The following is a 19,373-nucleotide window of genomic DNA, read 5'->3' on the forward strand; positions in this document are numbered from 1 at the left end:
ACCTGAGGTAAACATTGAGTTATTCTTAATTCAACATCGGTCACAGAGGCTCTTCGTTGCATAAGAATAATCAACTTTTTACACTTGATCTTGTGTAACAGTGAGGGAACCTCCCCCGTGGTTACTTTAAGAGGTCGGACCATTCAAACGGCTTCAGCCCTGACTGAGCTCTGTTTGTCAGACTCTGAGGATGAAGATCGCTGTGCTGGGAGCCACTGGGCAGACTGGTCAGTTTCTGGTCAACCAGGCGCTGCAGCAGGGTCACACAGTCACCGCTGTCGTCAGGAACCCGGGGAAACTCGCCATACATCATGATAATCTCAAGGTAAAGCCACTCTGGCTCTGTGTGTGTTTTATTGTGCTGCGTGACTATTACAGGCTGCTGCTGCTGCTCCTCTCTGTGAGCTGGGCTCAAAGTTCAGTCAGTGATAAATGTTGTATTGTGTCCTGATGAGGGTTCAGGAGGAAAAACCTGAAGCACTCTCAGTGTTTCTGGGCGGTAGCCACAAACGTCTCCGTAAGTTTATCGATGTGGTTGTGATCCTGCACCACAGCAAAGATAATAAACCTGGTGTTATTCCAGACTTGTTGTCGCCCTGACACAACAGCAACTGTTTGTGTTAAAGAAACTTCAGTGAACCTATTGATGCACATGAAAATGCAAGAAGCAGAACTTGGAGGGGAAAATGGAAAGATTGACATAATCCAAGATGCAAGACAGCAACAAACCACATGTAGAAAGTCCCTCAGTGGACTGCATACCTCCACCAAGGCCCGGCAGTCCCCTTAATATGTCAGATAAAACATTGCTTGGTTTGACTGTTTGTCAGCATCTGTTCCAACATTTTATGAGTTCTTTCTTGGCCCGATTTACATCAAGTTTTATGGAAACTCTATTTCAGGAATTTTTTGCATAATCCTGCTGACAAATAAACAAATAAACCAACAGACAACAGCGAGAACATAACCGTAGTAACACGAGGTCTATCAGCTGGACGCATGATGACTCATAGAAAGGAAAAAGAGTGACTGTTATTATTTAATGATGCAAATCTCTGGTCAGATAAGATTCAAATGATTCTATTTTTATTTTAAATGAAACTTAATATTTGTGACCTGTATTTAAAGATTATCTTGCTTATCAAGGTAAATGGACTGTACTTATATTGTGTGTTTTTAGTTTTAACAAACCACAAACCACACAACACACTTTACATATCAGGTCCTTTTTATACAGCTCTTCTTTTTCATTCAGCCAATAAGACATCAGGGGTAATTTATAGTTCAGTGTCTCGCCAAAAGCAACTTGGACCTGCAGACAGGAGGAGCCGGGGGTCGAGCCGATGTTCTCCTGATCTGTGGCCCTGACGCTCAGAAGGAAACTGTGAACCAGTGTGATGGAAATTCATCTCGAGATTTGAAATAATGAGATTCTCAGACTGGAGTAAGCACGGGTGCTCAAAGTGGAACTGATTGTACTGATGAATCTTTAACAGTTCATCAGTACAATTTAAAATAGATACAAATAAACGTCTTTCATATATATAAATATGAAACTCATTTCCTCTCCTTGTCTGCTTCCAGGTGGTGGAGGCTGACATTTTCTCCGCAGACAGTCTGAAGAGTCACTTCAAGGGACAGGATGTGATCATGTCCTGCCTCGGCTTCCCGGCCTCCTTCTTCTCGGGCGTGTCGGGCTACACCCTGTCCATGAAGGCTATGATCAGCGCCATGCGAGAGGCCCGGGTCAACAGGGTCATCACCATGACCTCCTGGTACACTGAGCGTAAGTCCAGCTCACATGATGATGCCTTCATGGCCTTTTCTCATTTGTTATTATAAAAAGATAGTATGTAAGTGTAGATTACATACTTCCTGGTACACTGAGCATAAGTCCAGCTCTCATGATGATGCCTTCATGGCCTAATGGACAGATTCATTAATAAAAGTGTAATTAAAGTTAGTTGCAGCAAAATTAGTTTAGTTTAAGTTAATTTTCTAATTCTATGTGTTTCTTGTTCTCCATTGTTAGCCAACTCAGGAACGAACTCGCCTTACCTCATCCGCTTCCTCCTGCTGCCGATGATCCGGAGCGTCCTCACCAACATGTATGAGATGGAGCAGTTCCTGCAGAAGACAGAGGACGTCACCTGGACCGTGGTCCGTCCACCTGGACTCAAGAACCTGGCGGCTTCAGGTAAATGCGAACAGGCAGGTGCCAACAGAGAGGGACAGGAAAGACTTGAACATGCCTAAGAAACGTGCATTAAAGAAACACTATTCAACTTTTCAATCTTAAAAGAGCAGCTTGAAAACGAGTTCAGTGACTAGGAATAGGGGAGAATGTTTCCTTTTTGATTCCCACTCCTCAGCCTGAACATCTGTTCTTGCTCAATGTAGCTTTGTTGAGTGGCTAGTACTCCTGTGTGGAACCGAAGGACCGAACTGTGACTCAGTTAAAAAACAGAGCTTATCTCCAATATTCAGTCAGGAACCTTTTTTTAAATATCTACGTCAGCAAAGGAAGTACAGTATGCATTTTTGTTTGTCGCCAGGGTTTCGCAACCAAGAGCAGCAGAGCCTACTCCATGATGTGCATTGCCTCAGGATCCACTTTGACACACTTCAAGCTCATTAGCACGTGTTCTCATCATATACTGGCTGGTTTATATGAATGAATGGGCTCAAGTTGTGTAAACAACAGGCCTTTTCCTGAGGTTTTTTCCGTTTGCCTCCAGGAAAACGTTGTCCCCCTTCTCCATTCATAGGACCTGATGTAAATGCTCATGTCTTAACCCCACTAACTCTCGGGTTTTCCTCTCTGTCTCCTCCACAGCTCAAGAGTTCCTGACCCACGAGGGATACTTTGTGCCCCAGAGCAGCGGTCAGCCTGCAGGCGGTGCGGTGGGACGAGGAGACGTAGCTCGCTTCATGCTCTCTCTGGTCAGCAGCAACGCCTGGGTCAAGAGGGGGGTCGCCATCACCACCAAATGAGAAGGGAAGAAGAGTGGTGGCCATTGCCAAAGCGTCAGTTCACGTTCTCCATCCGCGCAGATATTTATTTATATTTCCTTTTCCGATATCAACCTTTGAGATTTTTGGCCTCCACTGCAATACAGCAGAGGTAAATGGAAGGTGTTGGTTTTCAAATCATTCTCAAATCTAATCTTTAGATAATTTCTCAATTAACCTCGAGTCCATTTTGTCTAAAGAAATGTCGGAATATTGTGAAAAAAGTTATTATAGCGCAAGGTGACTTCTGCAAATGTGTCAAAAACCCAAAGATTTTTTAATGTTTTATTATCACACTTCACAAATAAAAGCAACAATTTACTCCACATGTCAATAAACCAATCGTTTCTGCTTTGAACTGATCAAGGTGAAGGTTTTGGCTGCTGCGGGTAGTACCTGTCTTCAACAGTCTATCGTTGCCTTATACTTCATTTTAATGACTCTTGTTTATTATCTATGTTTGTTGTTTATATGATAAGTGAAAACTCAGCGAGGTTACACTGCTTTTACTGTTTGTAAGACATGATTACAGCCACATGAGGTCAGTGTGGCGCCCCCTCCTGGAGCAGCAAGTGACCTGCAACTTCATTTAATGTACAAAGTATGTTCGCTTTACTTCAAGTGGATTTATCAGAAGGACACAAAGCCTCCCATGTTCAAAATGTTGTTATTTATCAGCAGTAATTTAGATAAAAATGTACTACATTATTAAAATCAGCACTCAGGAGACGTCTGTGTGTACAGTGTGTACATTACATGGGAATGTACCTCACAAGACAAACTATTTGAGGTATTTGAAGTTTCTGCTCTGTGATGTTTGCTAAAAAAAAAGAAGAAAGATCTGAACGCCAAACATTACCTGAAACGTGCGTCTTTTGTATCCCAGGTTTCAACATTGCAGAATTCTGCAGTGTTTGAATTGAATTGAAAGTGGATGCATTGATGGGTTTACTTTTTCAAGGAGGCAGCTCTTCAGGTCACACCCAGTGCATCAGGGTGTGGTCAGAGGGGCAAACATGCTATAGGTGCGTGTGCACTGCTGATTCTACTTAGCAAATAAATGGTTAAATTGTTGACTTAAGGGAATATGTTAAAAGTTCTGCATTGTAATATAGTTGATGAAGGTAAAGATGTGAGTGTGAGCTTCCTGCAGGAGAACAAAGGATGGCAGGGATTCATCTGTTTTTATAAAACTGTTTATTAACAACATATTCAGACACCTTAAAAACTTTATAATAACTTTCATGTTTAGCAATACATGAAATAAATACATTGAACGAGGAAAATTTTCGACCAAACTTTTGCCCACTCTTTAAATACAGCCGGTGATTTGGTGTAATATCCATTGGCTGAATCTGGAGCCAATAAAAGAAAATCAGACACAATGAGAATATTTGGAAACTTAACTCCTGCTGAGTAAAGTGTTAGTTTCCAAGTCGTCTCTTGTTGCTGCACAGAGACTTGTGCTTTAAGGCCAAGTGTCTGTGTGTTTGTGTGTTATCTTGATCTTTACTGACAGTGATCCGGTTTTAAAAATGTTGGCTGTGCTCCTTGTACACTGCTTATCTCAGGTGAGTCATGCTTGTAATGTGATGGGTTTAGATAGCTTCTCATAAATAAAAACAAAATGTCTCTACTAGAGCAAGGACAACAAAACAATCCAGGTCACTTGGTTGGGTTAAAGTGTTGAAATTGAATTGCTGCATAGAAACTAAATATCACAACCAAACACATTGAATAGGAACAATAAATAAGAGCATAAAAATAGATAAGAGTCCTTAAACGATGCCTTTTTTCAGAATAAGATGAATTATTACCAGAGAAATTGGTGGATATATTATAAAACACGCTGTATTTCAACGTTAAAGGAAGCTCGGAAATAATTTGTGTTGGGTCCTTTTCAATCATGACCAAAATAAAAACCTTACCCGTTCAACATCTGCAGCTTCAACTCACACTTCAGAGTTTAAGGTTTAATTCTGGATTGGTATGTGTCTGCTGCAGCACACAGCATCTGGTTCATGAGACAAGATGACTGAGGATGTTATGAATGTTATAAGGTCACGAGTTAAACAGCTGCTGAAGATTCTATCACAGAAAGTGGGTGAAAGGTTCCAGCTAGTTTAGATGCATTTCCTGATGAACACGGTGTATTCATGATCCTCATCAGTAAAGAGCCTGAGGGGAATGAGCAGCCTCGAGACAAACCCTGCACAAACTTTTTGAAACAGTCAAACAAAGCAGGGAGACAGGGGAATGCATTTGGAACTTAATCTGAGACACTTTGCCGCAATTAGAAGCAACGCAACCAGTTGTCCAAGAATGCAATCTGATATGTCTCTGTGCAAATTTGTCTTTGTGTTTCTCACACAGTCCGTGGTGAGAAAACAAAGAAGTAAATTCAGTGCCGGTAGCAAGAGGCAGTGCTGAAGCAGGATTATAGTTTCTCCACGTTTACTTTTACTTGTGGCCTCTGGCTACGCTGCTGTCAGAATACTTTGTTTCTCGCTCGAGCGGTTTTTTAAACTGACACATGTCAAAGTACTTCTTCTTTTGGGTAAAGAGGTTCCCACTAATTGAAGGATTAAACTCATTGCTGGGGTAATTTGTTTGTTGGCACATTAAGCCAACAGACAAAAACACATTGTATTTTACTTATATGCCGAGTTTGGCCTCTTGCATTTTACATTTCACTTTACATATCCACCATGAGTTACCAGATCCAACTTCCTGGAAAAGCCCCAAATAGTATACAAAGTTATCTATAAGTTTAAAGCTTATGTCTTTTAAAATAAGCAAAGAGGTAGAGTGAGAGCTGCATCCTCTTTCAGTCTGTACCCGGTCCGATTAACCCTATGGTTTTTAGAAATGATCCACTTTGCATTGAACTGATTCCTTATCTACAACTTTTTACTTTATTAAGATAAAAAAAAACAACACTAAACATATTGTATTATTGAGTAATGATGTGTTTTTGCTCTAACCGGAGCATTTTCCTTAATATATAATTCAATATAAGTGAGAAAATTATCTTTCAAATGCTGAAATTAAAGATGTTCACCACAGAAGTGGTGTATTAATCAGTCATTAATCAGGAAAAAACTCAAACATTCGCTGATTTCAGCCTCTCTCTTTTGCATCAAGCTGGAAAATAATTTGAAATAAAAAAAGAACGCATTGCAGTGTTTAATGCTACTTTATATACATTGTACCTATACACTAAAAAAGGTTTAATCCAAAATGGAAAAAAATAAAAAAATTCTTTAACCAATTTGGTCAATTTGTCCAAATCACTCGCTTTTTATTGACAGTTTAATTTTCCATTCATCACAAAATAAACATCTCAGGATTTGTCAAACTGTACATGGAGAAGCACAACCTTCAAATATATGCTCAATAATCTTCACATTTGTTATTGTTGGAATTCATACTAATAATATTGCTCTTACATTATAAAAACACTTCATCAAAACCTCACCTCCAATCTACAGAGGCAATGCCTGCAACTTTTTGCCGGATGGGGATTATCTTCTGTACAAAACATGAGATGCAAAACTGGCAAGTAAAGCTGTAAAATATTTAAATAGATACTGCTGCTTCATAAACAGAATACATTTGCTCGTGATCACACAAGAGCCCTTTCCTATTTCAAGCCACACTGGGTGATGGTTCCCTAAAGATCTCCTTTAAAAGCGTTTACTGCCTCGAATGACGCTGACACCGTCCAGTGTTCCCCACCCTGCATGAGGAGTTTTGGAGTCACAGTGTACAGGTCAACTGTCGTGTGTGTGCCACACGGTCAATGGCAAAGTTTGGCTCCGGTTTGGATTGTGCTATTTACAAAAAGTGCACCGTTGCAGCTTAAATATCGATTTTTTAGAACAGACGACATACAGACTCCTCTACAGCTTGTGGAGAACTCCTCATGTTAAGAATAGCAGCACAAACCTCTATTTAATTAAATACAAGACATTCAGAATCAAGACTTTTCTTTGCACTTTTAACATTCCGGTGAAAAGAGGTTCATATGTCCTAGGCATGACGTCTGGGCACAGCGCAGTGTTCACACACACACGCCCCACGTGTCTCTAGAGTGTCTGTCTTCAGTGTTGTGTTGTGTTGTGTTGTCTCTGTGCGGTGCAGTCTACGCTCGGTCCGAGGCCACTGCGTACAACTCCTCTATCTTCTCCTGGTAATTCTTCACAACGATGGGCCTCCTGAGCTTCATGGTGGGTCCTGCACAGACGAAGAAGCAAAGCAGGTTAAATTGAGGGACGGTTCACTCCCAAGTAACTGCAGCTATATCGCGAGAACTGCAGCAGTCACCAGGAGGATATCAGAGGATGTTTAGACTAAGAACCTGGTGTGAATGAGGCTGTTTGGAGTTGAATTTGAATGTCGGGGCTCACTGACACTTGGACGACACCAGAGGAGCAGTCTGGAGGCATTTATTTAAATTGTATTGTAACTTGGCTGCACCTCTGTTTATCCCTGAAGCTCCTACAGTGTTTTCGGGATTTCAATACTTCACCCACCGCCTCCATCGGCAGAGTTTTGAGTAGACAATGAGAACATTTTCATTTTTGGGTGAACTATCCCTTTAAATTTATTCAACTCCCTACAGACTCTGCAGAGTGAGACTCAAAGAAAGTGAAGGTTGTAAAACTTAATCACTTTGGAACAAACCTGTATGGAATGTTGTCCGGCTCGTTGAACAGCCACAGTTATTTAAGTTATTTGAGTAAGCAATAGACATAACTCCCTCCTTCTTTACTGGCAGTGCTGAAGCTTTAATAACGAAGTGTGGGAGGGGATTGTTGGTTTATTTGTCTTGAGTATCATTTTTTTTAATGTTTGCTTAAATTGTACCAGATTATTTATTTCATCCTCTTCTTTTTTCTTTTCTAGTTAATAATCTATCTTGCTTTGTTTTCGGGTAAAGATCTTTCACGCGAGGTATGAGGAAATATGTTAATCAATGATCTGTTTTCCACGACTCAGATAAGATCACGATGAGACGCCTCTAAAGTGATCTTTAACTATACTGCAACTGCATCATTGAGCAGTATTGTTAATGACTGGAATGTAGTTTTAGAAAATTTAAACTAAAAGCATTTTTTTTCTTCAAATAATGACATAATCTAAATGCATTTAAAATGACAGCAGTGCACATTTATTTTCCTGCACATCAGCAGTTGCCTGAAAGGTCCAAAGGCAAAGAACGTTAACACTTTGCCTTTGTAGGAGATCTGATCACATACAGTGACGGGAAAACAACACAACTGAAACCAAACATTTTGGAACCACTTCAAATATAAAACCACCGAGAGAACAATGTGGGTGTGTGTAGTGAAAAACAGCTGAAGGTGCGTCACACAGAAACTAAAGGTGACCTGACGTTAGCTGAAGCCACGTAAAGACATCGACTGAAGGCAGTGATGTGACTTTATCTATGAGAGTCAGGACAACAGGACACACTGTGCTGTTTGCAGATGGAAATGAAGCCTCACTGAAAGTCAGCAGCCCAACTGGCTGTGTTGTTTAAATACACAACCATTGTTTGCACATCTCAAAAATGGAAGTGTAACCGTAAACGTGGTTTGTTTGCATCGTGGGCAGTAGCTGTAGTTAGTAGGTTGACTAGTAGTTTAAAGCCTGTGTATACATTACCAGTATAATACAGAAACACACTACTCATCACGACTTGCAAATGTTTTTGCAACTTTTCAGACTAAATTGTTCAAATGGGTCAGAAGACATTTTATTTGAAAATACTGAAGTTTGAGTAAAATTTAATTAGATTAAAAAGTGTTTTTTATTATAAAAAATAAAATACAACATTTTCTTTGATAAGATGAGATGATATATCAAGAATAGACGACTAAAAGTTGACTGAAAATAAAGAGGTTGGGTTTGACTTATTACTAACGTGTCATTTTTATCTCAGGACTAAGACTGACACTTATTTGTTAAGGAAGCCTAAATAAAACACTTCACCTGTATGAATAACATTCCCATGGTGCATCAGTGTCCATGTGATTTTTAACTTGGACAATAACACATCACAGGAAGAATAAAAAATCACTCACCCAGTTCTCCTCCACCGATGGAGAAGTCTCTCTCCAGTATGACCCACTTCTGGACCCTCATGGCGTTGGATGTCGCTTTGGCGTTGATCCGCTCCACGCCCTCCTGAATGGCTTTGTAGACAGCTGGCTCCTTATTGGCTAAGATCTCCGACACCTTGGTGGCCGTGGCGCCGTGCTCCTGGCAGAAGTCCAGCACCTCGGGGCTCAGCTCGTCTGTGGGGTCACCGTTGTCGTCCATGACGCACTGTGGAAACAGAGCAGGGTGGTTTATGTTGTGTTTGTTGATGTTATTTACTATGGTTTGCAGGAAGGGAAGCTTGTTTACCTTGAGAGTGAGCATCATGGAGAGGAACTTGAGCTTGTCTCCGAGCAGCATGGCGTTGCTTATGATTGGCACCTCGGCCTTCAGTGCGTCCTCGATGGGCACAGGAGGGATGTTCTCTCCACCGGCGGTGATGATCAACTCTGTGTGAAGGAGAAAGCGTCCAATTTCACAATAAAGCACAGTGACCACTGTTATTCTTCACTAAACAATGCATTATGTTGTTTCTCTGAGTTTGATGTGCACTTTTTGTGACTGTGAGAACAACTCGCAGTAGAAACATTTCCAGTTGTGAAGAAACCTCCCTGAAAATGTAACCATAAACCTAATTATGAATAACTACAAATAAACAGAAATACAACCAAATACATAGAAAACTGAATTTTGACATAAATGCACATCTTTCCTGCACAGTTTATTCTGTTAAATTAAAGTTTTTCATTTACTGATACTGATTATCAGTGAAAGTCTCGTATTGACCGATTTTTGCAAACCAGTTAAAAGGTCTAGAATGTTTAGTTTCCCGATATTTTATTGACAAAAAGGTGAATCCACTAATTAATTCATGTTAATTAATTCAGGTATGTTCCCAATGCTTCTTTAGACCAAACACTAATAAGCTTCTGGTGCCCCAAACTAAAGAACATGACAAGACGCCCTTTTTATCACCGCTCACCCTTGATCCTTCCTGTGATGTACAGGAAGTCGTACTGGTCATTTTTCCCCAGGTCTCCGGAGTGCAGCCAGCCGCTCTCGTCGAGGGCCTCTGTGGTTTTGTCGGCCATGTTCAGGTAGCCCATGAAGACGTTCCGACCCCAGAAGCAGATCTCTCCGTTCCCGTCGGCGTCTGGGTTCTCAAATTTGGTCTGGCAGCCGGGCATCACCTTCCCACAGCTGGAAACACAAACCCAGAGTCAACCACACGCTGAAGTCAAATCTTTGCCTCCTGACAAGAAGTCAAATCTTTCCCTAGATCTTTTGTCTAGATTTGACAAGAAGTCAAATCTAGACAAGACTGACCAAAACCAGTGACTCAACCAAATTCCTGTATATGTTCAATAAAATGTCATAATCAGGGACGGTCAATTATTAAAATACAGAAACATGCTGCTGACAACAATCAAAGTGTTTCCATGGGACGTACAAAGGGATGAGACCTCTGGGTAAATGATAGTTTAGCTCATTTTCAACACCTTCAGTAAAGTCACAACTTGAAACAGCATGTCCCCGGTTCATCCCTGCTCTCTGTGTCCCCTGGAAACACGACTTTGCATTTGGTTGTGTTGTGGTTTCCCTGCAGCACATATCTCAGGGCCACTGATGTAAATAGAGGTGTTGAGTCTCACTAAACAGAAAATGATTAACAGGTTGCCACCAGCTCACATGCTCATTAACGACACGTTAGCTGCAGTTATTAAGATCTGTAATGCTTCGCCACTGACCTGGTGAGGCGGTATCTGCTGTTAATGGAGACGGTGTGCGGGCCGGAGCTTTCACTCATGCCGTACAGCTCCATCAGTGGCATGTTCAGGCTCATGAAGTATTCCAGGGTGTCTTTGGTGATGGGGGCGGCGCCTGTGAAGCAGATCTTGCAGCGGTCCAAGCCCAGAGCGCCACGCACCTTCTTGAAGACCAGGTTGTTGGCCAGCATGAAACCCCACGGCACCGCTTCCTCCCTGGAGGCCCAACAAAGAGAGAGAAGAAGATATTCAAGGTTAGAACTGAGGTGAGCTCACAAGGATTTTCTGATGTGATATGAAACATTCATGATCCCCACAGGATGAACTGTAATCACTTTGTTGATCTCCTGCATTATGGCCCAGTTACGATTATATATACCTGAGTTAAACAGTGTGTGTTGTAAAGTGTGTTAATAGTTAAACAGCCTGAGTCATTCAGAGATAATGTGCAGTTTCATCTATCAGATAAAAGAAATGATTCCAGAAATTCCCGTCTCACCCGATCATGACACTGTGGTTGTACTGCAGGCCGATGGACTTGGCCCAGTCCGCCACTCTCTTCCTCAATGGAGATGCCTTGGCGCCGATGGCTCTCATCTTCTCCTGCATCTTCTCCCACACCCGAGGGACCCCCATGAAATAAGTGGGCCGGGCCTCTTTCAGCGTGGTTCCTAAAGAGCCCTGCGAGGAAAGAGGATGAATGAGGATCACAGTCGAGAGAAGGAACCTTGGTCATCGGCTCGGTGCTTGTGCAGCAGCAGGCGCCGTTACCTTGAGGGCATCCGGGTCTGCAAAGTAGATTGTTCCGGCAAAGGCCATGGTGATCCACATGTCCATCATCTGGGCGGCCACGTGGCTGAGCGGTAAGTAACTGACCAGCACCTCCACGCCGTAGGTGAAGTCTACCAAGGTCGACGCCGTGTGGGCCGTCCACGTCAGCTGCACATTCAAAAGTGGGCGAGGATTCATCAGTGTGTTTTTAAATCATACTTTCTATTTTCATAATGCAAACACACACCGACGTGGCCCTCAGCCGACATCTGTCCCACACGTACATGACAGTTAAAAAACTAAATACATTTTGAAACGAGGGAAGAAACGTTTATCAGATCTATTGAAAGTTTCATGTTGAGGCTATAGCAGAGTGTGACAGTCTGAAGAATCTCTACAGCTTCCTGCCTGTTGCCATTTGAGAAGAATACGTTATTTAATGTCACTTAATGTTATTTAAAATTTAAATTGCTAACTTTAAATTTCTACATTATTCCTCGGAGCGAGCATTGATAATAACTTAAACCTGAAATCATGTGATATTTTGATTTCCTCTAAAATATCAAACAGTTTGGGAATTATTGGCGAAACAAAGATGATGAGTTTAATCCACATTATGCTGATATTACTCCATGTGTTTCTCTAATATAATGTGACAGCTGAGAAAGAGAAGGTCTCTTCACTCACATTGTCGTGGCTCAGCATGACGCCTTTAGGGGTTCCAGTGGTTCCAGACGTGTAGATGAGGGAGCAGCACTCATTGGCCCGAAGACTGTCAATCACAGCGTTCAGCTGCTCATTGGACACATCTTCTCCCAGCTTCAGGAACTCCGCCCACTACACACACACACAGATAGTTTTACACAAAAATGTTTTTCAAAACTCAGGCTGATGTGTAATTAAATGTAGCTTTGCAGTTTAAATCACATTTGTGGAACTGCAATTCCTTTACCACAAGTAAGAAGCATAATAGTTTTGCTTCAAACAGGTAAATATTTGGAATAAACATAATAAACACTTATATAATTGATCTATTTCATTCAGTTTGTTGCTGAGTGAACGTACAGTGTACAGGTTTGGAAGCTTCTCCTGCAGTTCACCTTTATACTGCACAATGGCTTTCAGGTGAGGAAGTTGATCTTTAACCTGATGGGAAAAACAAATTAAACTGGGGCATGTAAGGACAGGATTTTACATACACACACACCTGTGTGTATATGTATATATATATATATATAAATTTATATTTACTACAGACACGAAGGAGTGGTGCTGTAATAAAGCCTCTGACCTGCAGGATCTTGTCAAGCTGTTTCTGGTTCTCCACAACCAGCACGTTGGCCTCACAGTTGGCAGCCACATAGTGACAAGCCTCCGGTGAGTTGGTCGTGTAAATGCCGGCTGCCAGACCCCTACGACCCCAAAACACATGAGAGTGAGTCACCGGACAATTTAGTTCATCTGACCACAGTGTGTAGCAGGTGAGTTTGAGATGAAACATTTCTTCTTTAAACAGGGATTCAAAGAGTGATTTACAATCTCAAGGTTAATTCAAGATTTGTTTATATCTTTTTTAGACACATAATCAAATGTGTTACTGACTTCACAGTAAAACCGGCCAAAGTGATTTTCGCTGCCCATAATAAAAATTCCTACTTATATGATTTATTGGATCTAGGTGTATAATTGATTAATTTAACAATTTCAGGGACTGAACCGCCTCCTGCAACACAATCTCACTCCTGAAGCCATTTTTTTAAAGACCTTTTTGTGAATGAACCAAATACAATGGACTTTTGGAGAGCTGCAGATACATAGTTGTAATTAAAACTGGAATGAATAACACTGAAAGATAAAATCAAATGTATAAATCAAACCTATAAAAGATCTGATCACATTGAGATGAGCCCCTTAAAATCACCTAAATAAATCAAATAAGAACAATGTAAAACAACTTAATGAGGCAAAGAATAAAGACCCAAAACTACATCAACAACTTTAGCTTTTGTAGATGAAAGTGTGTAGTCGAGTAAATTTAGGTCCTTGAGTATATTTCCTCAGCTGGATACCAAACAACAAGTTAGTTCTTGTGAGAGCAGTCAGAGCAGCGAGAGAATAACGACCCAAACAACCATATTCAAATTCCTGAGACTTCCCATCAGTAGTTCAGAGGCAGATGAGATGAGATAAACAGTGACAGAGAGAAATGTGCTGCGTCAGGGGGAACCATGTGGAGGCATCTCAGGTACACAACAAACGTCTCCATGTTTTTATCGCAGGGCTCAAAGATGGTCTCACCCGGCCAGGATGCAACCGATGTTGGAGATGAACCACTCGGGGGAGTTGAATCCCAGAATGCCAACGCCATGGTAGCGCTCCAGCCCCAACTGAAAGAAAGGAGTGTTTCTTTTGTTATTATTATTTTTTAAAGAACACTTTTAATTACACCCTGGCACAGTTTACCTCTGTTACCTTTCACCTACATTTCTTTTCAAAGGCCACTCCATCTCATGAGATGTGAGCATTGCCGTGAAACCCGAGAGGTAACACAAGCGGCGGACATCACACGCCCAAGTGTACGTTTCCAGCCGCTCATTCTCCCACCGGGGACATGACAGTGAGAGAGGGTGGTTTACAACAACAGGCGCCGGGGGGGGGGGGGGGGGGGGGGGGGGTTGTTTCCTTGTATTTCTTGACATGTTGCTATTGTGCATGTTGCACTGACTCCTCTGTTTAGAATGCAGCATATTAACCTACAGCTCAGTTATGAAAGAGCAGTACATCTGGACACTGCTGCTGTGTATGAACTGATTTCCATATGATAAATATCTGGTTTTGTAACTGTTCCTGAAAACTGGACGGATGAATATTACCATGAAATAAATGATTAAACCATGAAACGTTTAATTGTTTTTGGGGGGGAAAGTATGGAAAATTCATGAGTGCTAGAAAATTGATAATGTCCCCTGCTTACAGAGAATGATAGATCTTAGAATCGAAATTGAAATTGAAAATATAGTTTTTTTACACAACATATATATATTAAATCATTATCCAGAGCTAGACCAGATACACAAGCCCTGCTGAATAATCTGAAAAAACAATAACAAGAGCCTTAACAGACTTACTGTGGTTCCTGTATCATTGACCTAAAATAACCTGTAATAAAAGCCAGAAGCTCCGACAGTAACCTCACAGTTAATGTTTTGTTCCATCAAATCAATATGGGGGAGAAGAGACAACAGAACAAATAGAGCCACTGCCCAGGACTTCCTGATTGCTCCATATATACATATATATATACATCAAGCACACAGGAGTGCACGGGCAGGTATGCAGAATGACAAACCTTGAGGAAGCTTTTGGCAGCGGCCCTGCACTGCTCGTAGTATTGCCTCCATGTCAGGGTCACCCACTGGCCCTCTTCTTTGGACATCAAGGCAGAATAGTCCCCGTAGTGCTCCACCGTCTCCAGGAACATCTGATGGACGGTGATGGGAGTCTCGGAGGCCCGGCCTGAGCCCTCCATCCGCAGCCGCACCGGCTCATCTCTTCTGGTGCTCCACAGGCGGTCCGCCGGGGCCAGCGTGGTTACCCCAGTGCTCTGAGACAGCGGAACCGCCCTGGGCTCTTCTGTGGAGGGACAACAGGGCCATCCGCGTTTACCCGCCATGAATGAGAAGTTGAACTCACAAGCAGACGACACCACACCAAAACACACACACACAGCACGCTCACAACTAGAAGAAGCGCCGGCTGCAGGGAGAGACACCTGTGGGGGTGTGACGCCTCTTGTCGCGTGAGAGCAACATGATTTGCAGAGAGCAGGACAACGTTGTGTTGTTACCTGAGCCCAAACAGGAAGCCGTGGAATGTCCACCCCCCACCTGACAATCAGGTCTGGTTAGATGTACGCAGAGGAACCACACAACATAGTTCGTCCTTCATTTTTATAGTTTTTATAAATGTTTTGGTTTATTTTGTTTTTCTAATTTCCACTGGTTTTATTTGTTATGGTTCATATTTTATTTGTTTATCTTTTTAATATCTATTTTATAATATCTTTCTAAACTATAATGTCTTTCTTTATTGTTTTATTCACATTTTATTGTTCTGCTATCATTTGCTTTGTTATCTTTTACGATGTATGAGTGGCTTCGGCCTCTGAACATTTTGTCTGCATTTGATTTGTTTGAAAGGCGCTTTTTAAATAAAGTTTTGATTGAGTACATCAGTTTATCATTCTGCTCCTTTCTTTTGCAGGAATTAACCGTCAGTTCCAAAGATATCAATCTTTAGCTGTTTGCTGTAACCAGAGAGATCACAGTTTTTTGCAAACAGTTTGCTTAATCCCTTTAATTTAGATCTTTGTGCATCATTTATTAAGTAATTAGTGTGATTTCTACTCAGTGGCTGCTTTAAAACCCCCACATGTCCATTCAAGCGTTAACTTTTAGGGCACACTGTTTATTTTTCTTGGTTATATTATCCCAGACATGTGCTGCTTGAGGGCAAAACACATGATCGCTGAAGAGCAACCCTGCAGCTACGAGTGAGAAGTGATGGGTGTTTAAGTATCGATAGGAAAGTCGTCCACACTGGTCTCCCCTGCTTCATAATCAAGACTGACGAGTGAATCGAACTGAACGAAACTTGATAGTCTGGAAAAACCAGCTTGTGGTAATTCATCAGCTGAGTCAAAAACTAGTCTAAACAACAACAACAGGTAATTTGTCGTTGCAAAGAGTTAAATGTTTGTTTGTGCTTTTTTAACTTGACAACACTGATACTCTAATTTAAAATCTACCCTCCATGAAGCAGATAATGCCATTTTGGGGTTTTGACCTTTCAAAATAAAACCAGTTTAACCATGTTAACTAATGAGTTATGCTGCCACCAATTATAAATGTAAAACCATGCAGAATTTCACGATAAAAAACAATTCAGAAGAAATAGTGGAAATGTAGTATTAACAACGCCTAAAATATGTTTTGCAATATGTTTTATTGGCCTGATTGTGTGTCTTTATAAACCACTGTGGTCTCCAATCAAGCATTTTCTTCTTCAACATGTTCACTTCTGCAGCAGTTTTTCCACATCTGGTTTTTACCCCTGCATCTTAAAAATCCCACTTGGATTCTCACCTGGTGGAAACGCCTCTGTTCTTTCCTGGAGCTCAGGAGATCTGGGAGGTTTGACCGGTGCCTGAGGCTCCGGCTCCTCTTCAGAGGAAGCTGTCCCGAGATCAGCTCTGGTGGCTTCTCCGTTGAGGATGACAGTGGAGTGGGTTTTTAAATCTGTTAGGTCTGACATGGTCTGTTCCGTTTGGGAGGGGATGCTGTGAAAATGATTCAGAGGTTATAGGGCACGGAAGGGATATCAAGTTATGCATTAAATAATGATGTCTAGAAATCAAATTCTTAAGTTGATCAATTCGTATTTAAAATCACTTTGAATTAGTGTAAGATTTGTGTCGGACTTTGGGACGTGCATCACTTTACATACCTCTCAGCATCACCTTCCACGCCTGCAACACCGTTACTCAGAACGGAATCTTCTTGGACGCTCATCTTGTATTTGCTAGAGACAATAAAAAAACTATATTGATATCAATGAAAAGCAGAATTGGCATGAACACATTCAGACGTCCTCCAGCGACGAGCCTCCACGCTGATAAGAATATTGATTTAAAAAAAATATCACAACTCTGCTTTATATACTGAGACTCACTAAAGTTATTGCAACAGGTCAGAGCCAATGACCGCTGACGCCAGTAATCTGGTACAGCAAATGATGAAACGATGAAAACTCTGCCAGACGGCATTGGGACATCTGTACGCACGCGTTCTAATATCTGTCTCAAACTGGGAGGAACTTTGACCGGAACAATCGCACTGGGAAAAACTGATTAGGCTGCATATCTGTCGCACCAATTTATTAGGATCAACAGGACTTAACCAACATACTACACGAAATGTAAATACATGTATTGACACTGCATTGTCCTTATCTCCCTCCTCTTGGGTCTGTACTGTACACAATGAAACAAGGCCATCTAGTGTGCACACTTTGCAACAGTGATACACTTCCAATACCTCACAAACACATGTGTGTCCTCAATTAGGTTCCAAAGTAAATTATATTTATCAATCAAATCAAATGAGTGACACCTTAACTGATAAGCGTATATGGCTGCATCCTGTAATAAAAGCACATTAGATTAAGATCTGTGCACAGAGCAGAATCTCAGAGTGACCTCTGGTTTTTAAGATAACTTTGCTCAAGATTCATGTGGACCAAAGTTCACACGACTTGCAAAACTAGTGTGGCAATGTGGTGTGGCAAAAGTTTGCTCTGCATTATGCAAAAAATCAATTGAAGTTCACCAAAGATTAGATTCCGGTGACGTTATTGACTCAGATTTGTACGTTAACCAGAAATGAAATGAGGGGGGGGGGGGAACTACATCCAAATCCAGAGTAGTTTCACGTGTTTGTTTAAAGTGTGTAAGGATGAGGTCCATGAGAAGACACACTTTAAACTGCAGTCGGTTATTATGGAGTGGGGGGTTTAAAAATAAGACTCTGTTGACCAAACAATAAAAGTCGAGGAACCTGCTTATTTCTAATGTGGGTTATCTCTCAGTCATGTGATCATGTTAAATATATTTACCACAAATACAGTCCGCATGGTAAAGACTCAACCAGGAAGGTGCACATTACTCAGTCTTAAAACATCAAAGTTACATATCACGTTGAAAATGTATTTAAAGTGCACTGCAAGTTCAAAGACATGCGTTCACACAAAGCAATTCATGTCAACAGCAGACGCCCCCTGCAAGTGTTTTCACACTCCACACCCTTGACCGTCAAAAAGCATGAAGTGGTAAACGTGCATGACAGCCTACCTTGTCCAGTGACAGAGCTGAATGGCGTGAAGTGGACAGGAGCAGTCGGGTTGCAGCACAAGACCTGGATTCAAACTTTGCCCGTCGCAGGAACACAACTGTTGCCCCCTCCCCTGAAGGTGAGATCGACCTATAGGGGCCTCGTGTGAGGGCAAGCACTCACTCCTCGTCCAGAGCTGCAGGGAGTTACACAACACTCCAAACACCTGCTGCTGCGTCGCACACTGTTAAAGATCCACCAACAAACTTGACCAAAGGTTACGACTCGTCAAGGTGAGGAGGACCCGACACGCGTGACAGTGCGTGGCTGGTGCCAACCGGCTCTGTTTGTGTTACTTATAGTGGGCGACAACTGTTGGCATTGGTGACAATGCAAAACATTGCAAGCTTCAAAGTTTTAAGGCTCATATTCAAAGCGGTGCACGAGTAAGCGGCTGCATGTAACTGAGACTTTTATCATCTCAGGTCGAATGAAGAAGACCGTCGTTATCAGATATGCAAGAAGGGGCCTGTCAGAGGAAGATAGGATAAAACTAGATAAGTTTTCTCAAGTTTATGATTATACGTGAGACTTTGACCCATAAAACTGTTATTTAACACTTGAACAATGTACACATCAGGAGAAAAGAGTCAAGATGTTGTAAATTCACGATTAAACAGACTAAATATTAAGAATGTTCTGTGATATCTTGCTTGAGACGCCTTGATTTCCCCCAAAGTTTGCCTGTTCTAGTGAGTTTAGTGATTAGTACAGTACACAGTGCATAAGGGAGATCAGTGAGGAACATTCATTTATTCTTGGAATCATTTCA

The 19,373-nt window shown here is 41.6% G+C and overlaps 2 protein-coding genes and 1 long non-coding RNA gene across 4 annotated transcripts; 1 reads left to right on the forward strand and 2 right to left on the reverse strand.

Moving 5' to 3' along the window:
• Positions 1 to 64: 64 nt before the first annotated feature.
• LOC128437812 (flavin reductase (NADPH)) lies at positions 65 to 3,338 on the forward strand. Its single transcript, XM_053420086.1, has 4 exons — positions 65 to 325; positions 1,585 to 1,786; positions 2,033 to 2,197; positions 2,837 to 3,338. Exons 1-4 carry the CDS (start codon positions 191 to 193, stop codon positions 2,992 to 2,994), a joined length of 660 nt encoding a protein of 219 aa, XP_053276061.1. The 5' UTR covers positions 65 to 190; the 3' UTR covers positions 2,995 to 3,338.
• On the reverse strand, positions 1,492 to 3,965 carry LOC128437815 (uncharacterized). Its single transcript, XR_008338266.1, has 3 exons — positions 3,872 to 3,965; positions 2,059 to 2,252; positions 1,492 to 1,923 (listed from the first exon to the last, which is right to left on the reverse strand). It is a non-coding gene; the product is annotated as an uncharacterized LOC128437815 (long non-coding RNA).
• Positions 3,966 to 6,283: 2,318 nt separating this feature from the next.
• On the reverse strand, positions 6,284 to 18,825 carry LOC128437809 (long-chain-fatty-acid--CoA ligase ACSBG2). Of its 2 annotated transcripts, XM_053420082.1 has the most exons (15): positions 18,562 to 18,825; positions 17,160 to 17,234; positions 16,799 to 16,992; positions 15,004 to 15,287; positions 13,953 to 14,041; positions 12,946 to 13,066; positions 12,720 to 12,800; positions 12,342 to 12,491; positions 11,655 to 11,822; positions 11,383 to 11,564; positions 10,866 to 11,099; positions 10,100 to 10,317; positions 9,427 to 9,566; positions 9,102 to 9,345; positions 6,284 to 7,248 (listed from the first exon to the last, which is right to left on the reverse strand). In XM_053420082.1, exons 2-15 carry the CDS (start codon positions 17,222 to 17,224, stop codon positions 7,157 to 7,159), a joined length of 2,262 nt encoding a protein of 753 aa, XP_053276057.1. In that variant the 5' UTR covers positions 17,225 to 17,234; positions 18,562 to 18,825; the 3' UTR covers positions 6,284 to 7,156. The 2 variants fall into 2 exon arrangements, with proteins under 2 accessions (XP_053276057.1, XP_053276058.1); XM_053420083.1 differs by lacking the exons at positions 15,004 to 15,287; positions 16,799 to 16,992; positions 17,160 to 17,234; positions 18,562 to 18,825 and adding an exon at positions 14,138 to 14,268.
• Between the last annotated feature and the right edge of the window lie 548 nt (positions 18,826 to 19,373).

This window comes from Pleuronectes platessa, chromosome 4 (assembly GCF_947347685.1).
Source record: "Pleuronectes platessa chromosome 4, fPlePla1.1, whole genome shotgun sequence".
Classification (NCBI taxonomy): Eukaryota; Metazoa; Chordata; class Actinopteri; order Pleuronectiformes; family Pleuronectidae; genus Pleuronectes; species Pleuronectes platessa.